This window comes from Electrophorus electricus, chromosome 7 (assembly GCF_013358815.1).
Source record: "Electrophorus electricus isolate fEleEle1 chromosome 7, fEleEle1.pri, whole genome shotgun sequence".
In the NCBI taxonomy this organism is placed as follows: domain Eukaryota; kingdom Metazoa; phylum Chordata; class Actinopteri; order Gymnotiformes; family Gymnotidae; genus Electrophorus; species Electrophorus electricus.
In genome coordinates this window covers 7,296,829-7,318,785 of record NC_049541.1, presented here as the reverse complement: position 1 = coordinate 7,318,785, position 21,957 = coordinate 7,296,829, and the positions used below count along the sequence as shown (strand labels likewise).

At 39.8% G+C, this 21,957-nt stretch overlaps 1 protein-coding gene across 6 annotated transcripts in view; it reads left to right on the top strand.

Moving 5' to 3' along the window:
- The window catches only part of pbx1a (pre-B-cell leukemia homeobox 1a), a 49,821-nt gene extending 45,297 nt beyond the window's left edge, over positions 1–4,524 (top strand). For 4 of the 6 annotated variants that reach the window (XM_035528498.1, XM_027031399.2, XM_035528497.1 and 1 more), the window contains exon 9: positions 1,952–4,524. In XM_035528498.1, the coding sequence (XP_035384391.1) occupies positions 1,952–2,044 (93 nt within the window). In that variant the 3' untranslated portion in view covers positions 2,045–4,524. The remainder of the gene's footprint in view (positions 1–1,951) is intronic. The other 2 variants (XM_035528500.1, XM_035528499.1) reach the window with 1 other exon arrangement.
- The last annotated feature ends 17,433 nt before the right edge of the window (positions 4,525–21,957 follow it).

Genomic DNA, 21,957 nt, shown 5'->3' with positions numbered 1-21,957 from the left:
AAAATGAAAATAGATTTAATAAGTTCTAGTAAGTGAGTATGTGTCCTTTTTAGATGTATATAGTACTTCTCTCTGGATTAATTTACACAATTTAGCTATAAACCTTCCGTACATTGAATGCTAAGAATATACCAGATTACTGAATCATGCAGTGCTGCTCTTTCTCCCCAGTAACATTTGTTGTAAGTGAAATGTAAGTGAAATTCAATCCAATCTAATTTCACTTTCCCAGAAACAGTCCTACAGGGAGTTGAGTAAAACTCCCCTGCTGTAACCTCTGCATCTTAATGCTTAATGCTCTGCCGACACAGCCCTGGGAAAATGGCTACGCGTTCACCATTTTTTAAAAATAGGAACCGCTTTTCCCCACATTATTTCCCTGGATAACTTATTCCACTTTTCTCCCCATCGCCGATAATGACGGAGCTTAGACATGGCGTTTGTGTGCTGGGGCTCCCCCCACGCCCACCCCAGTCCGCCACTGTAATTACACGTTTGAAACAGACGTAGGGTGTCACCAGACGGAAGATTTGAAAGTTTTTTTTCCCCCCTTTCCCTCTGTTTTTTTTTTCTTTTTTCCTTTCTTTTTTTGATTACAGACTGCCTCTATCTAAAATAACAGGCTGTGAAAATAAGAGGCTGCCAAATCCCATTTCCAGACACTTTTTCTGATGGCATGGAAATTGCTATTAATGCCCCAAATGCTCTTTAGGCAGCCTGTCTCCCGGATGTGAAATGGCCTTCATTTTAGATACCCATTATACTTTCATTCCTTTAGCCAATGTGATAATTTGTGATAATTGATTCCGCCATCATGTGCCTTTGAAAAAGCCTGTTCTAGGAATGACTCGTCCTATGGTTCATTTGCTGTCATTTATTTTAATTCTCCCACTTTATGGTGCACTTTCTCTAAAAAAAGTGTGTGTGTGTGTGTGTGTGTGTGTGGACAGGGGATCCCAATTTCTTGATTTTATTTATTTATTTATTTTGGAAATGTATGTGAGGTCACGGCACTCCCCTTAGTGATATATCCACTTCGGTCAGTGCATATTGATACACAATGGCAAGTTCTGCCCATTTGAGCATCATTTGAGGATGCTGCCCAAATTTGTTCTGGAATTCGTTCTGGAGTTGCTGCTGTGCTTTTGCCTTTTTGCAGCTAGGACTGATGAAGCCATACTTGGTCTTGATGTGTCTGAGAGAAAAGGGTCATGGCAACTTCACCATAGGAACCTCTCCTCCCGAGTTATCCGTCTAGCTCCACCCTGGCACCAAGCTTCAGCTCATCACACTTGTTACCTACTACGTCCTGCTTAGTTTAGCGTATTTCAACCTGTTTAGCCTGTTACCTATTATGTCCTGCTTAGTTTAGCGTATTTCAACCTGTTTAGCCTGACTTCGTGGTTGTAAGGTCACATATGTTTGAGTGTTTGTTGTTATTAGGTTTTTTTTTTGAGGGTTGAGGGTCCTGCATGAATTCACCTGCTATGGACTTGCCTGTTTGTTTTGACCACAGGCTGTTATTATTATTGCTTTCCCCTAATAAAATAAACCCTGAGACTGTGTAGCCAAACGCCTCCACTCTGTTACGGAGCGTCTGGCCTCACACAGCCTCTGGCCTGAGATGTATTAGCCAGTGAGGCATCTGCATGGTCAAGTGGCAGAGCTAAGCATTTAGTGTTCTCCTTTGAGTGCCTTAAGGCCAATAGTGCCAAACTCATTAGAGAAGCTGAGTTGTATGCTTGGTGGTTGTGAGCAGAGTTAAACATCTTTAATGGGAACCAGCCATGACTAAAATGGAAAAAAATATGGTAAGGTTCGACAAACTTCACCATAAATACGAATAAGAATTATTCCTTAAAAATTTTGGGGGGATATTTATATTGGAGAATTTGGATATTGCATGCCTCTTTACACACTGTTTATATATTTATCCCTTTTTAATTCACAGGCAAATGGTGGTTGGCAGGATGCCCCAACCCCCTCTTCAGTGACTTCCCCTACGGAAGGACCCGGAAGTGTTCATTCTGACACCTCCAACTGATCTCCACTGACTATTGCCACAATCCCCATGACCCTCAAACTCACAAGACCTCACCTCTTCATCTGGTTTGGGATTACAGTACACACATGATCACACCGTCCCTTCTTGCTACTGTGGAACATTTGAAATACTTTACAAAAATTTCTGAGAAAAAAGGTCAATTTAAAAAAAGGAGAGAAAAAAATGTGTTTGTACAGTTTTCACAGTGCATTTTAGGTGGTGCAAAGCCACTAACCTGTGACCGTTTCGTTCTTATGAGGCTTATATTCAGTGATGAAACAAATAACCCTTATATTTCAATTTTAATGCTTTATTCTACCTCTTGGAGAAAAAGAATCAATACGAAATAATAAGAACGATCATTGTTTTCTAAAAGAAACTTTATTAGCAGAAAGCACCTGCTTACAGACTTGTATCCAAGCGATTACAGAGAAAGTTCTCTTTAATGGTACGCAACATTACTTTTTTGTTGTTCTTTTATATAACTGCTTACATGCTGCTTCTCACTTTTTGATTTGCATCACATAACGTTTGTTTTACCATATAAAGAACCGAATAATGGATTTGTCATTTTTACTCTGAATATACCTGACTGGTGTCGACGTGCAAGTCAGACTGAGGGCACAGGCAGTAGCACGTCAAAGTAAATTCTCGCATTTCAGCAAACTGATAGACTATAGTGAAACCTGGTGCGGATTTCTGACCGCTGCAGTCTCCTACTTAAAGGGCCTTTCATTCTCCCAATTGCAAGTAGAGGCCAAATGCGCAAACCCCATGCCGTCACAGATTTCATTTGCAGTCATTTCCTCTCTGTTTGTTTTTGAGATGCTCTGTACATTGAGCTGTAATCTGTAAGACAGTGGAAATATAATGGCGGAAACATTAAGTCATTATGGTGTGTGTAATGTTATTTACCAACCCCCCACCCCCTGGTCACTTCAGATTGTTCTCAAATGCTAAACTGCTTATCACTCCTGTATCTTTGTAAGGGAATGTATTATTAAAAGCCATTCGCTTGGTTGGATACAGGTGCCAGCTCCGATCGAAATTAGAGAGGTCCCAATACTGTTTATTGCACATTTGTATACTCCTTTTGTTTGCTTGTTTGTTTGCATTGCAAAAACATTGCGTCACACTCACTAGCCTGAAAGCCATCTTGAATCAGCCACCGTGGCCAAATTAAAGTGGCTAATCCATAAAGGTGTTTTCATTTCCACTTTTTGTCTCCATGTGCGCAACCAGACTGTGAGTGTAAAGTTCTACATCTGAGCATATTTGCTGTTCATGTGACAGCCAGCTGTTGCTCATAACCAAAACTCTTGTAAAAAAGCTGTATAACAAAATGTAATATCACATTTTTACCTGCACATTCATTACCTGTACTAGCTCTTCCCCAGTGTCCTGTACTGTCCTGTACTGGAAAATGTGGACATCACTGCTTATCTCTGTGTAGCATTCCAACTCAAGGAGTTTTATTTATTTATTTTTTTAACCTCCCCTCCGGACACTGATGCTATTGTCGAGGCTGCTTAATTGAAACAAACGTTGTTGAAAAAAATCCAATACTGAACTAATTTTTGTAGAAAATACATCCCTGCCTGTCAAGGCCCTGGTAACGAAGTTTGTTTTTGTGTACATTGGATCAGAATCCACTTAAATCAGGAAGTCATTAGGTTAATAGGATTTGGATAGTTTGACAGTTAGCCCGAGCTAGGCTTACACAGGTAATACTCGGTTAAACCAGCTAGTGAACCTTCTGACCCCCAGTGACCTTAAGATAGACGGCTCTTTGCTAAGGTTGTCCTATAATGGGAACATTCCACAAGTATTGAGGATTGTGGAGTCTATAATGATGTTATAAACATGGTCTAATCCAGTTTGTCATGCCCAGTTTAACCAGTTAGTCTAATACCAAAATCATCAGTCTATACACTAAGATGTTATCTTTAACATTCAATTTATTTCAGTCTAAACCATAGATGGAATATAGCGAAAGGATCTGTTACAGTAGTACATGTTAAAGAAAGGTTGTAATGTTTTCCCTTCTATTTGTTTTTTTTTCTATGCCTGTGAACATTTTGAAAACCCTTTTTTCCATCTTTTGTTATTAATTTGATGGCATATTATGGCAGTGTACCATAAAAAACATTTTAAAGCACCCAGGTATGGATATTTTAATAGTTCAAAAAGATTCATACTAAAGCAACGATAATATATCTTGATATTTGAACTGAGTGACATACATGTACAAAGAAACATGCCTCTGTTTACTGACGGTTGCCATTTTGAAAGTGTATATATTTTTGTGAGATAGATTTGACTGCATCTGTTATAATTGCGTTATTAGACTACACAATTATGTACCATATGAAGTGTTAAAGTCCAAAAAACTTTGTTTTTTAAAAATCACAAACCCCGCAGAACATTGTCTCAAAATGGACATGATTATCTTCAATAAATGTTGTCCTGCTCACTGTAAAGTGTTTAAAACTACTTGCGTGTATTTTTTCCCCATTTTTGAATGATAGATTTTGAATATTTACTCAAGGCTACACCAAGGCGTACAGTCTTCCCAGATCATGCTTTTAAAACATATTGAGCTATGAACCAGACTTTTCTCTTCGCAGTAACAGAAAAATGTGGTTTATTATTGCACCTATTAAGAACAAGCTTGCCCTGCAGATGTGTTGTTTTATGTATTGTTTATGTAATATTCTAATATCATATTTTAGAAAGCCTTGTAACAAGCTTATTTAAATTCAGTTTAGTTATTCTGAAGAGACAGAGAGAGAGAGAGAGAGAGAAAGAGAGAGAGAGAGAGAGAGAGAGAGAGAGAGAGCAAAATACCCCCCAGCCCTAGTAAAGTGTCACTTTTTCTTTCTTGCATGCATTTTCTTCATAATGAAATATGGCAATGTTTAGATGTTAATGTTTTTCTTGGTGATTTATTCTTACAAATCTTGCACAGAAATAAGGCAAATGTTTAGGCTGCTGTATAAAACTAAATGAGTAAAGGAGTAACAGTAGACAAGCACATGTGAAAACACGAAGCCTTTCAGCGAAATTCACCATTTTGAAAGTGAAATAGACCATTATGTGAATCATGAGAAGGGGGTTTTCTTTTTTGTTTGTGTGTTTGTTTGTTTGTTTGTTTGTTTGTTTGTTTGTTTGGGAGGGGTGTTGCAAGCAATATGAATACCTGCTCTCATCTCTATTTTGTTTCTTAATAATCAACACTACAAACAGGGTACATTCAAGAGCATCCATCCACATCATTTAAACACAAACATTAAAATGGCATTACTTCACATATTAGAGGCTTCAAATACAATATGTTAACTATTTATACAATCATCTGATTGAATTTAGAACAAACTATGCTCAAATTATTCAAACACTGTGCAGCAAAAGATCATTTTCAGCCAATCCGTAGTCATTATTTTAATTATATGAACCAATCAGGAGTAACATAGTGTCTACAACATCTTCTAGAAGATATCTGAAGCTGGAAAACATGGAGCAGATAGTCTAGCAGCAGCAGTGCTTAGCGAAACAGCTAAAAGCAAAAACCTAAGCTATGCAACAGAGTGTATGCGTATTTGATTTGTCAGAAAAGGTCTGTCATCTGAAACGCATATGTATATATACCGCCTTTCTCGAACTCAAGGATGCTTTTAGAGACAGATATTTTTACAGACGTATATTGTGTATTACCTTAAATGGTAGAACATAAAGACAAAATAAAAAAATTTAAGATGGAATGGAACATTTTAATAAAATGACAATTAACCACGAGCATTGTTTAGAATTCATAAACACAGCTGTCTGACATTTCAAATTATTCTTATACATATAAGAATGTATTAAAGCCAAAGATAATTTGTTTTCTTTATTTGTTGGTCAGCAATGGCAGGTTTTCAGTGTATTTGATAGCCTGGACAGAAACATGCAAGGGGCAGTGGAAGAAGAATCTTAAAACTTGAAATTTGAAATTGTGCTGTTTGTTTCTGAATTCAGTGAATATTCAGCTTATTCAAGGAAGAATATGTCCATAAAGACTGGGACCCATGCCTTATTTCTAGGCAATACAGGGTTTTTTGTTTGTTTTTTGCTTGATTGAACCATGAGTTTTTTTCTTATAGTTTAATCTCATGTGCACTAGAATGTTTTGTTTCCACATTAAAACCTTTCAAACCCTGACTAATGAGGATACTTTTGTTTTCTGAACTTCTTGTCTTTTTCACTCCTCTTGAGTTTTCTTGCTCTAGAGTTTTCATGGTAGATACCCTGCAACTGTCTCATTTCATAATAAGGGATAAATAAAATTCCTAAATATTTTTCACATCTCCCTGGCAAGTCGGCCAGGGCGGAACCTCATTAAATGGGAAAGGCCTCAGCCAACCCTCAGTACTATTCATGCTGCTTAACAAAGGCCATAACTAAAGAACACAGCCTCTTTAGAGTCAGTCAGAGTCACAGAGTAGGCCCAAAACGACAATGTTTAATTATCAAATCAAACCAGACACACAAGTATAAACAAGGAATTCTCATACCCTCTAGTCTACATTCAGATGGTTTGGTCAACTAGAGTATGTGACAGTCTAGGGAAGAAAAGAGACAACTATTCAATGTACCTTGCAGGAATGAAACATACCCTTCTATAACAACATCAACAAAAAATAGACATGTAGGAAGAAGTCTTCTACCAGCTGACTAGATTGCTCTATGATAGCTAGCATAAAGTAGAAATTAAAATAACAAAATAGAATCACACACAAGCAAACTAAAATGTACAAAAGTCAGTGCAGGTTTGAAAGTGCCTGGGTGTGTATACGTAGACAGCCCAGGGTGTAGCACAAAGAGTCTCTACCTGCAAAACTGAGAAAGCAGTACTTCATTCAGCACTGTGAATTCCCCTGTGTTTGCTGACAGAGGGGAGGAGTGACACCCCTCCACAAGCGTGGCTCTCAAAAAAGAAAGAAAGAAAATCGCAGCAAAGGGGATTTGTTGTTTCTGAGGACTATACTGTTCTTCACGGAAATATTGATGATATCATTCTTATAACCAACATTTTTTACTATTTTGTTTGTGAAAAATAATCTAGAAAGTCATGTGAACTGTCTCATTGTATTTATGTGTAATGGTTGCTGTTTTGATACAGAGCTATATAATCTTGTGTTTTCATTGTATTTATGATACTTGCCCCTTTTGGTGTCAAATTAAAATAAGAATCACGGAGATATTTTGAAATTTTTTATCTGTGCAAATAGTGACGTCTATTACCGGTCTCCAGTCATCCTGCATGCAATAGTTTTTGTGCTACATTAACTTTACAAAAACACCAATTTTAGCCACAAATGCAACAGTACAACTGGTTACATTGTTCACAGTGCAGCAATAAGAAATGTCCTAAATGTCAATCACTAAAATATTTTTTCAAATGTATTTATTAGTTATTTGAAACGTTTTTAGTGGATTCAAGTGATTTGACTGCATCACAGGACTCAGCGGGTAGTGTTTCACCCAGCCTGCATGGCAAGGCACTGTTCTACTCCTGCAATGATCGTAAGTCTTGCACCGCGACGTGAAAGTGGGCTAAGGCCGATGGCCGCTGACAGGCTTCCACCTGGATCTCTGATGCCGTATCCAGCTCAGCTCGCTGTAACATTGGCCTCAGGGACCCAATGGTGCGGGTGTGTTCTTACAAATCGGGAGGGCGAGGAGCCAGAGGAGAGACAGGTTTAGCGCGTGTCTGTCCACTGCCCCCCTTATTTTGCCTTCTTACCTTCGGAAATATCAATCCCCTCTAATAAAGGTCCCTTCAGATGCACTGTGTCAACATGTGTAAGAGACGGTGATAACGCAGATGAACTGTGATGTTCACACATCACACTCTGTGTACAGTCATATACATACACATACGTGTGATTGTGTGCAAGTGTTAACCAAAACTTCTTGGGATATTTAGCTTTTAATTAGGTTTTATTGTTTGTAGTAGTTTAACATCAAAGACTAAACCAGTTTTATTCTGAGGAAAGCAATCTCCTGTGTAAATATTTGGATCACTTACATGGCTTTAAACAATCTGTATGTTCATTTAGTAAAACTGATTTGGTAACTATTACTTCTGCACACACTTAATCCAAACAGTTCCGTATTCCTCAGAGATGCCCAACATACTTTCAATGTGTGCCTTTAACAAAAAATAAATTTGTAAAAATTGTCAAATCATTATTTACAGAAAAACAAACTCTTCATAGCAAGGGATAAACTTCAAACAACAATCCACGCTTATGGACAGTCAGAATTTGCTGACATTTAGCAAGTTTGCCATCATAAACATCAAGATCATATTTTACTATGTGATATAGCACCTGATATTAAAATTAAACTTACATACAACTGGTAGCAAACCCAAGGAATTAGCGCTCACAAATTGCTCTCAGTGTTCATAGATTTTAACAGAAGAATATAAAAATGTGCACGAAAACAAATAAATCTTGCCACCTGTTTTTTTTCCTTGAAAACCAAAATCTGGTTGTCATGTTTAAGTATCCTTCCTTTCCTATCGGAAGCCATTTATTTTTCCTTCATTTATATGCGGCGTAAGGAAACCTCGGGCTGTCACTGAAAGCCATGCGTGGTGGTTTGGACCAGGCGATGAAATAGAGCAACATCCATGCGAGTGTCCGCGAAGGGCTTCGTTTAATTCTCTTTATCGCTGCCGCCTCCCCACTCACCTCTGCGTCATTTGGCATTCCATCTCCCCGCTGATCTTCCCGGGTTTGAAAGGACAGGACAAATCCCGGCGATAGGCTGCCTGGTGCAGAGGCGCGGGCAGCGCGTATCAGCCCGTCACAGGAGGTGCGAGAAATCCCCATACACGAGCGGGCCCCCTTTCCGAAAGAGAGAGAGAGAGAGAGAGAGAGAGAGAGAGAGAGAGAGAGAGAGAGAGAGAGAGAGAGAGAGAGAGAGAGAGAAGAAAAAACGTGCAGAGTTATCAGAGCCGCACACACACACACACACACACACACACACACACACACACACACACACACACACACACTGGGCCTTAGTGCCAGTCAAATACTGAGCATTCCTAAGCAGCTTTATTTAAACACATGGATTTTTCATCAAAAAGAAATCGAAAAAAGGGGGAAGATAGAGGTAGGACAGCAGGGAGGAATGGAATAATGGTTTTGCTACCAAGATCTGCTCCTACGTTCATTTTTTACAAATGACAGTGCAGGTTGTTTTTTATGCTGGATATTTTATAGGAGTATCTGCTGATACAGCCAAGCTCCAGTGTAAGAAAATGTGCAGGTTATATTCTTGAATTTCCAAAATTCATATGGCGGCACTGTGTTTGCAATTGGCAAGATTGCAAGTCTCCCATTCTTCTTAGTAGAATCTTTCAAGCTCATTTTCAGGTCTCTGCAAAGATAGTCTACTGGGATCACATTCATACACACAGCCTTTCACAAAGCTTTCCTGAAGCTGCTCCTGTGTCTTCTTCGTGGTATGCTTCAGGTCTTGTTGAAATGTAAACCATGACCCCTTCACTCAGGATAAAGCTATATTTTTCCAACTGCCTCTTTCCCTCCATATTGATTGTCTTCTTACATTCCCTGTTGCATAAAAACATCCCTGCAACATGTTGCCACCTTCAACCACAGCAATGGTATTAATGAGGTGTTTTTCAGGGATGGTATTAATGAGGTGTTTCTCAGGGATGGTATTAATGAGGTCTTTCTCAGGGATGGTATTAATGAGGTGTTTCTCAGGGATGGTATTAGCAAGGTCTTTCTCAGTGCCTGGTTTCCTCTATACATGCCACTATTTGTGATCAAAGAGTTCTTAGTTTCATCAGACCAGAAGACCTTGGTTCTCATGGCCTGAGAGTTATTCAGGTGCCTTCTGGTAAACTCCAAGCAGACTCTAATGTTCCTTTTAGTGAGGTATTATTCTAGTCTGGCCCCTCTACCATAAAGACCTGATTGGTGGAGTGCCTGACACTGATAGTTGTCCTTCTGTGGATGTTCACCCATCTCCACAAAAGAACTGTTCATAGTAACAATTGAGTTCTTTGTTACCTGCTTAACCTAGACCCTTTATCCCTGATTACTGAGTTTAGCTGGGTGGCTACATCTGGATAAACTGTTCATGTTTCAAAATTTCCATTTGAGATTAATGATTTAATACTCTAGTGTGTCTGGCTGAATTACTTTCACTTTCCTGCATATTGATAATCAGCTAAATCAAAGGTTTTTTTGGTATCTGTGCATTGATGCAATCCTGTCTTGCAGGTCTACATACAATTCTTTTGGCCTTGGTTTTCACTCTGACGTACACCATCAACCATCAACACCATCAACTGTGACACGTCTACTTTCCCGATTATGTCCAGTTATTTTAATTAGTCACAAGTGGACAACTCTAATGAAGCTGTAAGAGTCTTCAAGGACCATTGACAAAAGAAGGATCTAGCAGAGCTAAATTGCCAGTGTCATCACAAAGGATATGCAAACGGAATATTTCAGACTTTCTTTTTTAAGATTTACGAAACATTCCAAAAGACTATTTCATAATAAAATACTTATAGTCCTTAATGCCCCGAACAGTTCTGCGGTGAGTGGCACCAGGGAGATCCAGGTAAGGATGACTGGCACCCTGCTCATCTCATTACTGCAGCATGGAGACCCTGCTGGTCCAGCCGGGTAAGCAACACACCCTGTCAACCCTGATCATCATCGCATCCTCACACTCCAGTCAGCGGGGTCATGCTTTAACTAATACGCACACACATGCATTAACACCTGCATACATACTTGCACACACATGCACACACACGCATACATGCACACACACACACACACCTAGCCACTGTATCCTCTCACAAACTAATTTGCTAGTGTAACTGTATTGGGTTTGCTCATCTTGCATTCACACTGGCATGTTCATGGCTGAGACCTGGGATTGTGGACCTGATGCTTTTCACCTGATCTATTAACGAACACGGCTTTTCAAAGTTGGGGGGTTACTATAACAGAAATTAATGCAGAAATTAATATTGGTTGTTTTTTGGGCCTTTTTTTACTTAGCAACCAAAATACAAAAACAAGGCCATCTAATCATTTTATATTTAACTAAAAAAAGAGATACTCAGTTTAAATGTCTGCTCTAAAGCTGTACCTGCATGAAAAACTAAGCCGCTTATGTACAGCCAAAACTAATTCCCCTTTGTTGACCTGGAATGGTCTCTTGTATTGATGACCTGAGAAATATATCCATTAATTGGCCAGGCCTCATAAATACATAGATTTGCAGAATGAGAATGCTGACCTATGACACTGAGGATCTGCTGTTTTGGCATATCTGCCATGTTTCACGATTGACAGTCTGGGACATCAGTGCGCATGTCCGCGACTGGGTGTTTCATATGTAAGTCACTCAGTAATAGTGCGTATCACTGTCTGTGGTCACTGTTCTGAGGCAGGATGCCTCTGGAAGACAGGCAGTAGAGTGGCCAGTGTGGAATTTATTGAAGCCCCCTTTCTCCAGTTCTCCAGTGCCAATGGTCAGGGCTCCACCTTGCCAGCGACTTTAACATTCTTGAGCCGGACAGAGGCATGTCTGGCTGAATTACTTTCACTGTTGCTTCATGTTCATAATTGGCTAAATATAAGCATGGAAGTAACTGGTGGAGGAGGTGGGGGGTTGGGGGTTGATTCTGGGGCAAAAGGCAAGAACTGGCCAGCTGGGCTGGGCTTCAGCGCAATGCCAAAATTACCCGGGACCCTCCCCCCACACATACGCTCCCACCCTTCCCTTGGCTGTAGATATTGGGTGAAGTGCTGACTCACCCCCCTGTAGGGAAATCTAAAAAAAATTCAACTCCTGGAGCCTCTTTTCTTGTTTTGTAGAGACCCTTGGGGTCAGGTCATTTTGCATGTTTACATACATGGGGTGATGGTGGTGATGCAGTAGCCCTCTGGTATTAAGATGGGCTTCCTTGATACCTTTTGGAGTTTGTGTTATGTGTGAAACCCTGTACATGAGAACAAAAGGGGCTGTTCATTCGAATAGCCTTTCATTGAAAAAAAAGCAATCGTCTTTAGGGCAGGAGTAGTTAGGTATGTGCAGTTTGTCTAACGATGCATGTATTACATCGTGGAGTTTCAGTCTTTTTATTCAATATTCAATTTCACTCCCTCACAAACTATAATGTAATAAGTAATGGGGTAACTTTGCATTGATTACAACTATCAAGAAAATGGCATTGTGACATCTACCTACCGCTCAGCCTTATGGATATCATTAGGTACAATCATTTCGTAGTATCATTGAGTAAAGACTGAAGCTCCAAAACTTTTCTTATAGCTTATAAGTTAGGCTTTTTGACACACCCCCAGTTTATTTTTTTTTTAACTATGTTAATTAAATTTCTGTTGAACTTGCATTTTTCTTTTTTCTTTTTTTTGAGATTTTCTGTTTTACAGCTCTTGAGGGACTTGTGGGAAAGACATGTTTTTCTTCAGGGATGAGATTGTTAGCTAAGTGGTAGCCCTAAGCCTATAGTGTAAGGCAAGAAAAGATTGAGTTTGGTATACAGTAGGGACATTAATGGAGTGCCAGGTCATGTGCTGAGATTTTTGTTTACATTTTAGTTGCTCTTTTTAGTTTTATATCCTGAGCATAGTGTAGGAAATAGTGCTTAATTGCAGTGTAGGAAAAGTATCTGATGTCAAACAATCTGAAAAGTTATTTTCAAATATATGAGGTCAAATCATAACAATTACATACCAAAGCTTTTCAAATCTGAGTGCTTGGTTCAGGAGCGAATCTCTGAATCTCTGACGAGTAGGGCTGTGTCTAACTAAAAGGTGGTAGCTCACCTGGTCAAGATGGGTTCAGATCTCAGAAAGCACTTGTACTGATACATATAGTGGCTTTGAAAATTATATATATATATAAAAACAAGCATCTGTCATAATAATAGTCATCAGACTGACATTTGTAGCTCTGTACTTAATTTTGGAAGACTAACCATCAAAATTAATTTTGTGATATTGGTCTTATGTAAGAAAATATTCTGTGACAAAAATTACTAACCAAAAAATGATGTTTGCATAAGTATGCCTGTGCTGTAGAAGCACCAAATTTATACAGGTTAAATACTGTAAGGGTGGGTGCCAGGCCAAGGCCCCTTCCAGCCACCAGAGGGAGGCCTTGAGTCAGGCACACCACTAATCATGCTTAACACCCAACAGCTGGGCTAGACCTTATATAAGCCCAGTGAACCAGTCATTCAGTGCTGGGTCTTTGCCAAACTTCTGTGCCAAGTGCCTAGCCTGTAACTCCAGGCAGTGAGGTCGGTGAGCTCTTGTGCCACACCTCACTTCTGTGCTGCGAGGGTGTCTGTGTTTTTACACGTCCCCTTCTCTCTCAAGTCTGTCTCTCTCCCGAGGCTTCCCTAAGCCATTCAAGTTCCTCCCTGTTTTCTGGTTTTGTTTGGGAAGTTTTAGTTTGGTTTTCCCCAGTACATCGGGTTGCCATTTCTTCATTTGACGTCCTTTGTTCTCCCTTTCTCCACGCTTGGCGTGATGTTTTAGTTTTTTACCTGATCCAAGATCTAACTGTTCTACACACAGGCCCACCATTGGTAGAGTGTGGTTGCTCACCCAGTAGGCTGTTGGCATCATCACCTAGCTGATCTGAGTTTGAGCCCCCCCTTACAAATACATTGCCCTAATGCCCCCCCTTACAAATACATTGCCCTAATGCCCCCCCCCCTTACAAATACATTGCCCTAATGCCCCCCCCTTACAAATACATTGCCCTAATGCCCCCCCTTACAAATACATTGCCCTAATGTAAACAAAATCAGCCTCTACCTGGTGAACGTTTAAAAAGTTCGCCTGTTCTGGATAACAGACTGCCTTAATTTAACTACTATTAGTGGGACTGTGACTGTGAGGGCAAGCTGTGAAAATAAGGCCCAAGAGCAAGAAGGAAACTTTTGAAGGAATCCACAGAGAGGCCAACAATCACACTCAGTGTCTGACAGTGCAGTGAAGGTGAAATCAGCAGTATGAAGAGCTTTGCATACAGGTGGCCTGTATTAGAGAGTCTAGAAAGAATGCATGAGTAGACCAGCTAAAATGTGATGTAAGGTTTGGAGGTTAGATGAGACAAAAAAGGAGGTAAAAATTCAAAATGTTATGTTTTGGTGCCACCCTAACTCTGCTCATTCCTCAACAATGACAGACCTTACATAACAAATTGAACATATCAATCTTTATCACTTCAAGAGATAAGTAAAGTAATACTTTGGATGAACCACCTCCAGATGAATTTGTCATTCTGTTCAACTGCATTCAACTCCCTTGCAGCTAACGTTGTTAGTTAGCCAACTCGCTAGCTAGCTAAGCAACAGATAGTGACTGATATTTATGAGAGCTCATTACAAATAAATATTGAACAGCGAAAACATTTGACTATTTGAGAGGAGCAGTTCTCTGTGTGCTGAATTCAAATTTATTCTTATAATGAATTCTTGTTTATATTTTTATAATTTCTCTGTCAAAAAAGCTAGCTAATTTTGTTGTGGGAAAATGCTCTACATATTAGGGTAAAATGCTAACACCATCACGCACCCCAGACACAGGAATTTGATGCCTTCTCTGGAAAAAATCCACTGCTATACTAAGAAGAATTCCTGGGGTACTTTGGTTACATGATTAGATGATAAGTCTCTCTGAAAAAAAATGTAATATAATGGTATGTCATCATAATTTGCCAAGTACAATAAATCAGTTCTTTGCTGGAGCAGAGCAGCGATGTAACCCTCTCCCAATGCTTATCATTTATCTAGGCATTTACACGCCATAACTCCAACTCCCAGCTGCCATGCGGTTCACTTTTTGCTAACAACTTGTTAAGTAATAAAGGATCATTAATAAAACAACCTACCCCATCACTCAAAAGTCAAGTAATGACAAATTGGGTAATACTAGAAAACTGTAATTAAGCCCTGCTGGACACTGTATCTCAGAGGCATACTTCCATGTCTTCAATGGAAGACGGATCCAAGATGTTTTTAAAAACTGTTTCAGAGCTGTGCTCTTCCTCATCGCTAGAATCTTCAGTAATGTATCTTTAAAGCTGCTATTGTAGAGGAATGTTAAATTCTTATGCAAGCTTTTTCTCAACATCTATAACTTTTGAGTTTGGGAAAAAAACTTTAAGAGCAAATGCTGGTTCACAATAAACGGACTGGCTAGAATAATCTCTCTAAGTGCTGTTTGTAATCCAGATGAATCTGGTAACTTTCAAGGGGGCTGAATGCCTTTTTTCAAGGCACTATATTTAAGACACTCTGGATAGCATCTGACAAATGTCAAAAATGTAAATGTGTTTTTATCTGAAGAAGTACAGGCAGCAGATCAAATGGGTTCAGTGAAAGTTCTTTCTTTGAGGTCTTTGAGCCCAGTTTTCTCCCTTATCCCAGTGAACCACTTTAAAAGGCTCTTTTTATACTTTTACATGCAATGTCTCTTTTCAGCACATTTTTCTTTAGGCCATCCGGAAAAATCTAGAAAAATTAACTTAACACATCACAGGTATTGTGCTTTATTTCATGTATGATTTATCACATGCATACATCTTTTTTTGTTGTTGTTATTGTTGTTGTTTATCTTTCTTATTGTTCATCTTTAAGAAGTGAAAGATGCTGCACTCCATGTGGTCCTTTCCTGCTCCTGCTGTTTCTCTTTCCATTATTTGTACCTGTGTCTTGTTTGTGAAATCAGCCCTCTCTGATTACATATAGTGCATCACTGTCATTCACAGTCTCGCTGGTGTTTTGCAGCTGCACACAACTCTGCCTTGCATTTCCTTACCTTTCCAAGGGACCTCATGTCCCAGCACTTTGGAGTCTTCAAGTTATTGGGGGGGGTTCAAGACTGAATTCATTGAGCATGCTTTGTGCTCTGATCCCTGCTAGTTGATGTGTCCTGTAAAGGCCCAGTGTAAACATACTGTATGCATACTTCAAAATGCACCTGGTTCCCACTACTGCAAGCAAACACAAGGACCATGGACAGTGAGGACAAAAATGTGTCGCTGCAGTTTGAAACATTAAACAGGCAAACAATGAATAAGCTTGCACATCCATCTTCAAGCCTGGTGATGTCACATCTGCACCCGGAGTTCCCCATCCTCGCCTCCAGAGGTCGCTTTCTCCCCGGTTCCGACATGCTCATTAACTCACCTGTGCTTCAGTCAGCATGGATCTAGACCAGCCGACCGCACAGGCAGTCTTTGCTAGGTCTGGCAACATTAGGCTGCAGTTCGGAGCATTTTTTCGAAGTGTGGTGTTCTTTGGATTTTCACCATGCATTGTCTTTCTTTTGACTGTGTTTCTGCTTTGTTTGCTTGGCCTGTTGACCCTCCTACCTCTTGGTCTCCAGATATTTCCCTGCTATAGACTTGGATCCTGTTGTTGCCACAGTGTATGATTGTTACAAAGGTGCATCTGTATATAAAACATGTATGCCCTTCTAAATTAGTAAAAGTCCTTCATAACACAAACCAGATGTTTGGCATGTGATATAAAAACATATGCTAGCACACAGGACATCATGTAACTGTTGAGAAGGTGTATCAGATAAAGTGACCAGTGGTTGTAAGCTATGTCCATGTAGCCTGTCAGGAATGGAACTATAACCTTATAACCTATTATATAGTGCTTATAGTAAGCACCATATAATAGCTTATAAGGTTATAGTTCCATCAATTTCAATAATCTGCCTAAATTCTGTAAAGTTTAAAAATGAAGAATGGGATATGAATCAAAAAGCACAATGGAAGTATGATCCAAATAAGTTGGAAGGTGGAAAAGGAAAGTAAATTGTCATCAACCTTTTACTTACCAACCCCCTATATTTAACCCATAAGAACCCAGACTCAGTTCACCTTAAAGGAAAATTATGCGGAATAGACCACATGGAACACATTTGATTTCTATTTTTAAATTTAACCTCCTAATGCCAAAGATCTGTCACGTATAAGTTCCAATGGGCATTTATGGTACATTTATGCCTCATTTGAAAATAAATCAGAGATTGTTTTTTGCTTAACAATACAATTTTTCCTTTTTATTTGCAACAATGCTGGTTAAAACTATTTCACTATTTAACTATTCTTTTTCAGATTTGTTTTACAACACAAAAATGTGCAACCTATCAAAATAAAACTACCTCATAATGGAGGTCTTCTCAACAAGCTATCAGTACAGTTGCTGCTGTACAAAACCAAGCAACAGACTTATGTAGTGAACTTAAAACCACATGTACTTAGTGGAAACTATGTGCAAACTGCAAACTACTCAAAATGAAATAATTGGTGATAAACACTGAAGGCAAACAACATTTGAATGATCAGCACCATGTTCGAACCACAGTTATCTTTGGTATTTTTGACAATTTAGCCTAAGCCAAATGGTAAGGTTTGAAACAACTCCTTTCCTCGAAGAAGCAAAGGCGTGCATCACATTTCTCACAGAGGGTGGTGGTTGCATTGACTTTGCAGACTTTACAATGACCACGCTTGTCACATTTCACAGGCCAGTGTGCAGCTTGGTCTGTCCGAACATCATCTGGAACTCTAACACGAACTCTCTTGGGTGGTGGTGGTGAAGGTGTGACTTTAAGTGATGGGTGACCCCTTTGTGAATGCACAAAAATCAGGCTATTGGCAACCTCTGCTTGGAAGCTCCTTTGTTTCAGTGTCTTTTGGACACCAAGTAGTCTGCAGTCACAGCGGTAGATTAACCATGCACCAACAAGGCCCAACATGATGGTTTGCCAGAACAGGTACAGGTACCACCTTCGCAACCTCATGTGATACTTGTACCTTGCAATGCAAGCACTAAGGAGGTCTATTCCCCGCATGAATGTGTTGTATTCCTTCACAATGTGTGGCCTGTTAACCTCCACGAATGCTCTGTGATTTACTCCAGCGTCGCACTTTGTCTTGAGGCTCAATTGCAGAGTAGGATGAGATCATTGTAACAGATTTGCTGTCATACCACCTGACAATGACAATGTTGTCTTCTTTCTCCACCCTGGAATCAACAGATCCTCTGCCTTTCTTGGCAAGACTCTTATCTTCAAGCTGACAACTGGCCAAGCGGTTGCCAGAGTGTTCCTACAAAGTAGTTATGCTGCTGAAGTCTGTGCAGTGGTGCTGAAGAAAAAAAAAAAAGAATTGTCAGCAAATACTTAGTTTTGATTTGATGGGAGTGTTTCACAGTTTGACCACATCACCTCCCATGTCAAGTAAGGTTTTCTTCTCAGTGCCACCTTCATAGACCGTAAAATCACAGAGAATTCCTGAGGAAGTGCAGCGACCCCAAATTTTCAATCCCCAAGGGTGGGACTTGCCCTTCACATACTGCCTTATTGGGCTGTGTCCCACTCTGAACGACACCATTTGTTCATCAGTAGAGTTGTGCTCCTCTGGGATGATATCTAAGCATTGTTTGTGAAACATATCAAGCCATGGGCAAATCTTCAAACACTAATTCTCTTGTCGATTTGACAAATCAGTGTTGTCAGTGAAATGTAGACATGACAGCACGGTCTGAAAATGGTTGCGTGACATGTCAGCCACCATGGAACACCTTGTGTCATTTCCTGGAAATTGACAAAGACCCATGCGCAGGTAAAGGCCAATCAGTATTTGTTTAACTGTGGTGTTGACATTGCTCTGACATTTAGATTTTTGTACACTGTACAGATTTGATTGTTCCATCAGTAATTGAAGCATTTCTGCTATGAACTTTCTAAAGTACTCCAGTGGAGTATGAACTTTGTCTGGAGGTGTGACTATCTGTCCTTTGAATGTGCACTCAGGGGCTTCAAAAGGTTTCTTTCTCCAAGAACTTTTTTGTTTTCCTTGGATGCTTGTACTTTGTTGTCTGTGGCTCATGTCTGGTTGTGGTACATCATCTAACTCATTTGATTCACTACCCTCTGAATCATCAGACCTACTTGACTCATCATTCTCCATGTCTTTGCTGCTAGGAGTGTAATCAGGGTCTTCAGGATCTTGATCTGAGATAACTTGACATCCCTCAAACTCACTGTCATCTCCAGTGATGATATTGAGTGCATCCTGGACACTGTATCGGTTCTTGGTATTCATACTATGAGAAATTAAAATGATATTGAAATAGGGTCAACATAAGATAGTAAAATTGTTTCTTTGTTTTATTTACCAAGTAAAGCATTGCTGTTAAAACTAAGGAGCGATTTCAATGTTATGCAAAAATTGTTTCATAACACATTGTTATTAATTAACTGATTTGACATAAAAGTAATGTTAAACTCTGTTTAAATATGATTTGAATTGAACATCAGAAAAAAAATTGATTCAAAAGAATTGAATACGTTAAATTAATTGATCAGCTCATTAGCATTTTTCTTATTGAAAAAATAAGAATGTTTCTTAGAAACAAAAATTGGCTTTTTTAAAATTAGCTTGTTTTGTCTCATGTGATAACCAAGCACACCATTATTTTGAAAATGAGGTCACAAATACCCAAATTGTCACATGACTGCATCCAGAACGTTTAGCATATGTAGCATTGGGACATGAGTTAAAGTGAATGATAAAGCTGTATAAGGAACCTTACAGGACATTTAAACTGTTTGTGACATGTGTCACCATGGTCTCTTATGGGTTAAAACACTTAAGGTTAAAGTGTGTATTTTATTTAATTCGGACTGGTTGGAAAAATACATTTGGAGATTTAGTATAATTCATATAGCTGTGACAGTCACAGATTTACAATTGTGTGGAGCAGTGAAGTCGAGGGGAAATCTAAACATCGGCTTGTCATAGGAGCTGTACTCCCTAGTAAAGCTAGATGGATGCATGGAAGGATTGCTAAATCTTACCATGAGGTCCGTATAATTCCTTTCGTTTGTTTGTATGCATGATGCAAATCAGCCACCAGAGGGAGACATTGCGCTGTGTAACAGCCTGCTACCCGAGGCTATAGTGTGATCGAGGTATAGGCATTTGTAGAGTTTCGATACCTTTGCAAGCAGTTCAGTGTTTTTTGGGAGTGGCACGCATTTGCTTTGCACATTCGCCACAAGCTTACAACTTTGATAATAAAAAAACATTTATGAATGATTCTGTGGGAAACAATGTTACTGTATAAAACAAATGTATGTGAGTGTGTGTAATACTTTAAGAGTTTGTAAAAAAAATTGACAATGTTGGACACTTGGAATACTGGTTGATAGTCCTGAACATTTATAACGTGATTAATTTATTCTATTTTTAATTTTTTTTTACCTTGGTTAAAATTGTTAAAAGAGGTAACCCAGGAGCAGACCGTTAAAACGAGTAAGTACTTACCATTTCGATAACATGCTAACTGTCATTCACCCTCTCCAATGCTGGGCGAAATTATGTAATCGCGCTGCGTTTCGAAATGCCATTTTCAAAAGACTTTTATCTCGCAGTACAATGGAACGGCTAGGGGCCCCCCTTTAAAGCCGTGTGTGGGAATCGGTCGTTATTGGTAATAGCTTAGAAGAGCGGAACAGCCGAGCGCATTACCTGCTATCAAACGGCAAAAACGTTCCATGACGCAAACTTGCCTGTTCCGCAACACGCGGCCGTTTTCCGTGGCGGGAATTTTCTGTGCCCGGCCCATTCGCTGTTGGGCCGGCGTGCGTTTTTCTGGTAGGGCGCTGGGGAAGCGCTTGGCTTGGAGAAGAGGTTCTCGTACCTGTTCCTTCTGCTCCACACTTCAAGGGGGACACCCCGTGGCTGCTTATGAATAGTTTGCAGGTGTTAACAAGCAGATGACGGGGGGCTGACGACGGGAGTAGGCAGCGGTTTAGGTGGGGAGCTCCGTCGTGCTATCCCGGTCCTACCTTCTTCTGCGTCGCGGTTTTCTTAGGCCGGCCGCACCCCACAAAACGCCGCAAGAATAAAACATGAGAGGAAAGCACGGCGCCTTCCCGCCTCCTCCGCCAAAGGCTCCACGGAACAGCCCCATCAAAGCGCAGACTTCTTTTTCTTTCCAGGGACGAGACCCTGGTGTAGGTTTCGAACAGCCGGATATCTCTCGCACACGCACATCTGCACTTTTTAATCGTCGTCTTGTTCCCGCATTGCATATTGTCTTATACGTCTCGGGTACCGTTCAGCTACCCTGACAGACCGGATGAAAGGTGTTCTGGGGGTGGAGGTGTTCTGGGGGTGGAGGTTTGAGGCAATGCTCAGGCACAGACAGACGTCTGCGTAAACGGTGACAGGTGGAGATGAAACGCAAGTCAAGTTCATAGCGCTGTAGCTTGAAATTGGGATGTCTTTATTACGTGTTTCCACCCAGAATAAGATAATGGGCTCTTGAGCAGATTTATGGGTGGGAATAGGAATAGGCCTGATTAATCTCGCTGCACTTGCATAATGCAGATCTGTGGATGGCAAAGCTAGTTCAGTACCGACATTGGCGGCCAGGTGGCATTGTTGGACATCAACTCAGTTCACAATGACGTCACATGAAGCCAATGTATTGTACAATTTTAATTTAAGACTCGGGTGGAGAAATGCAACACGAATGGAAATCACACCTGACTTCAGCTGTTCCTTGGGGCAACGTTATGAAGTCTATCAGATGAAAGCCTTTTCTGGTATATCTGATTCTAAAGTCAATGTTTAATATATTTTAATGATTTAAATGTAATTCTTATTAGTATATTCTAAAGGTCATAAACAGCAGGTCTTTTTTCTAAATATCTTTGAGATTTTTAAAAACATGAATGGTGTTTATGAATGTTAGGAAACAGAACCATTAATAGTTGTTAAAACTAACACCTTAAATTAGC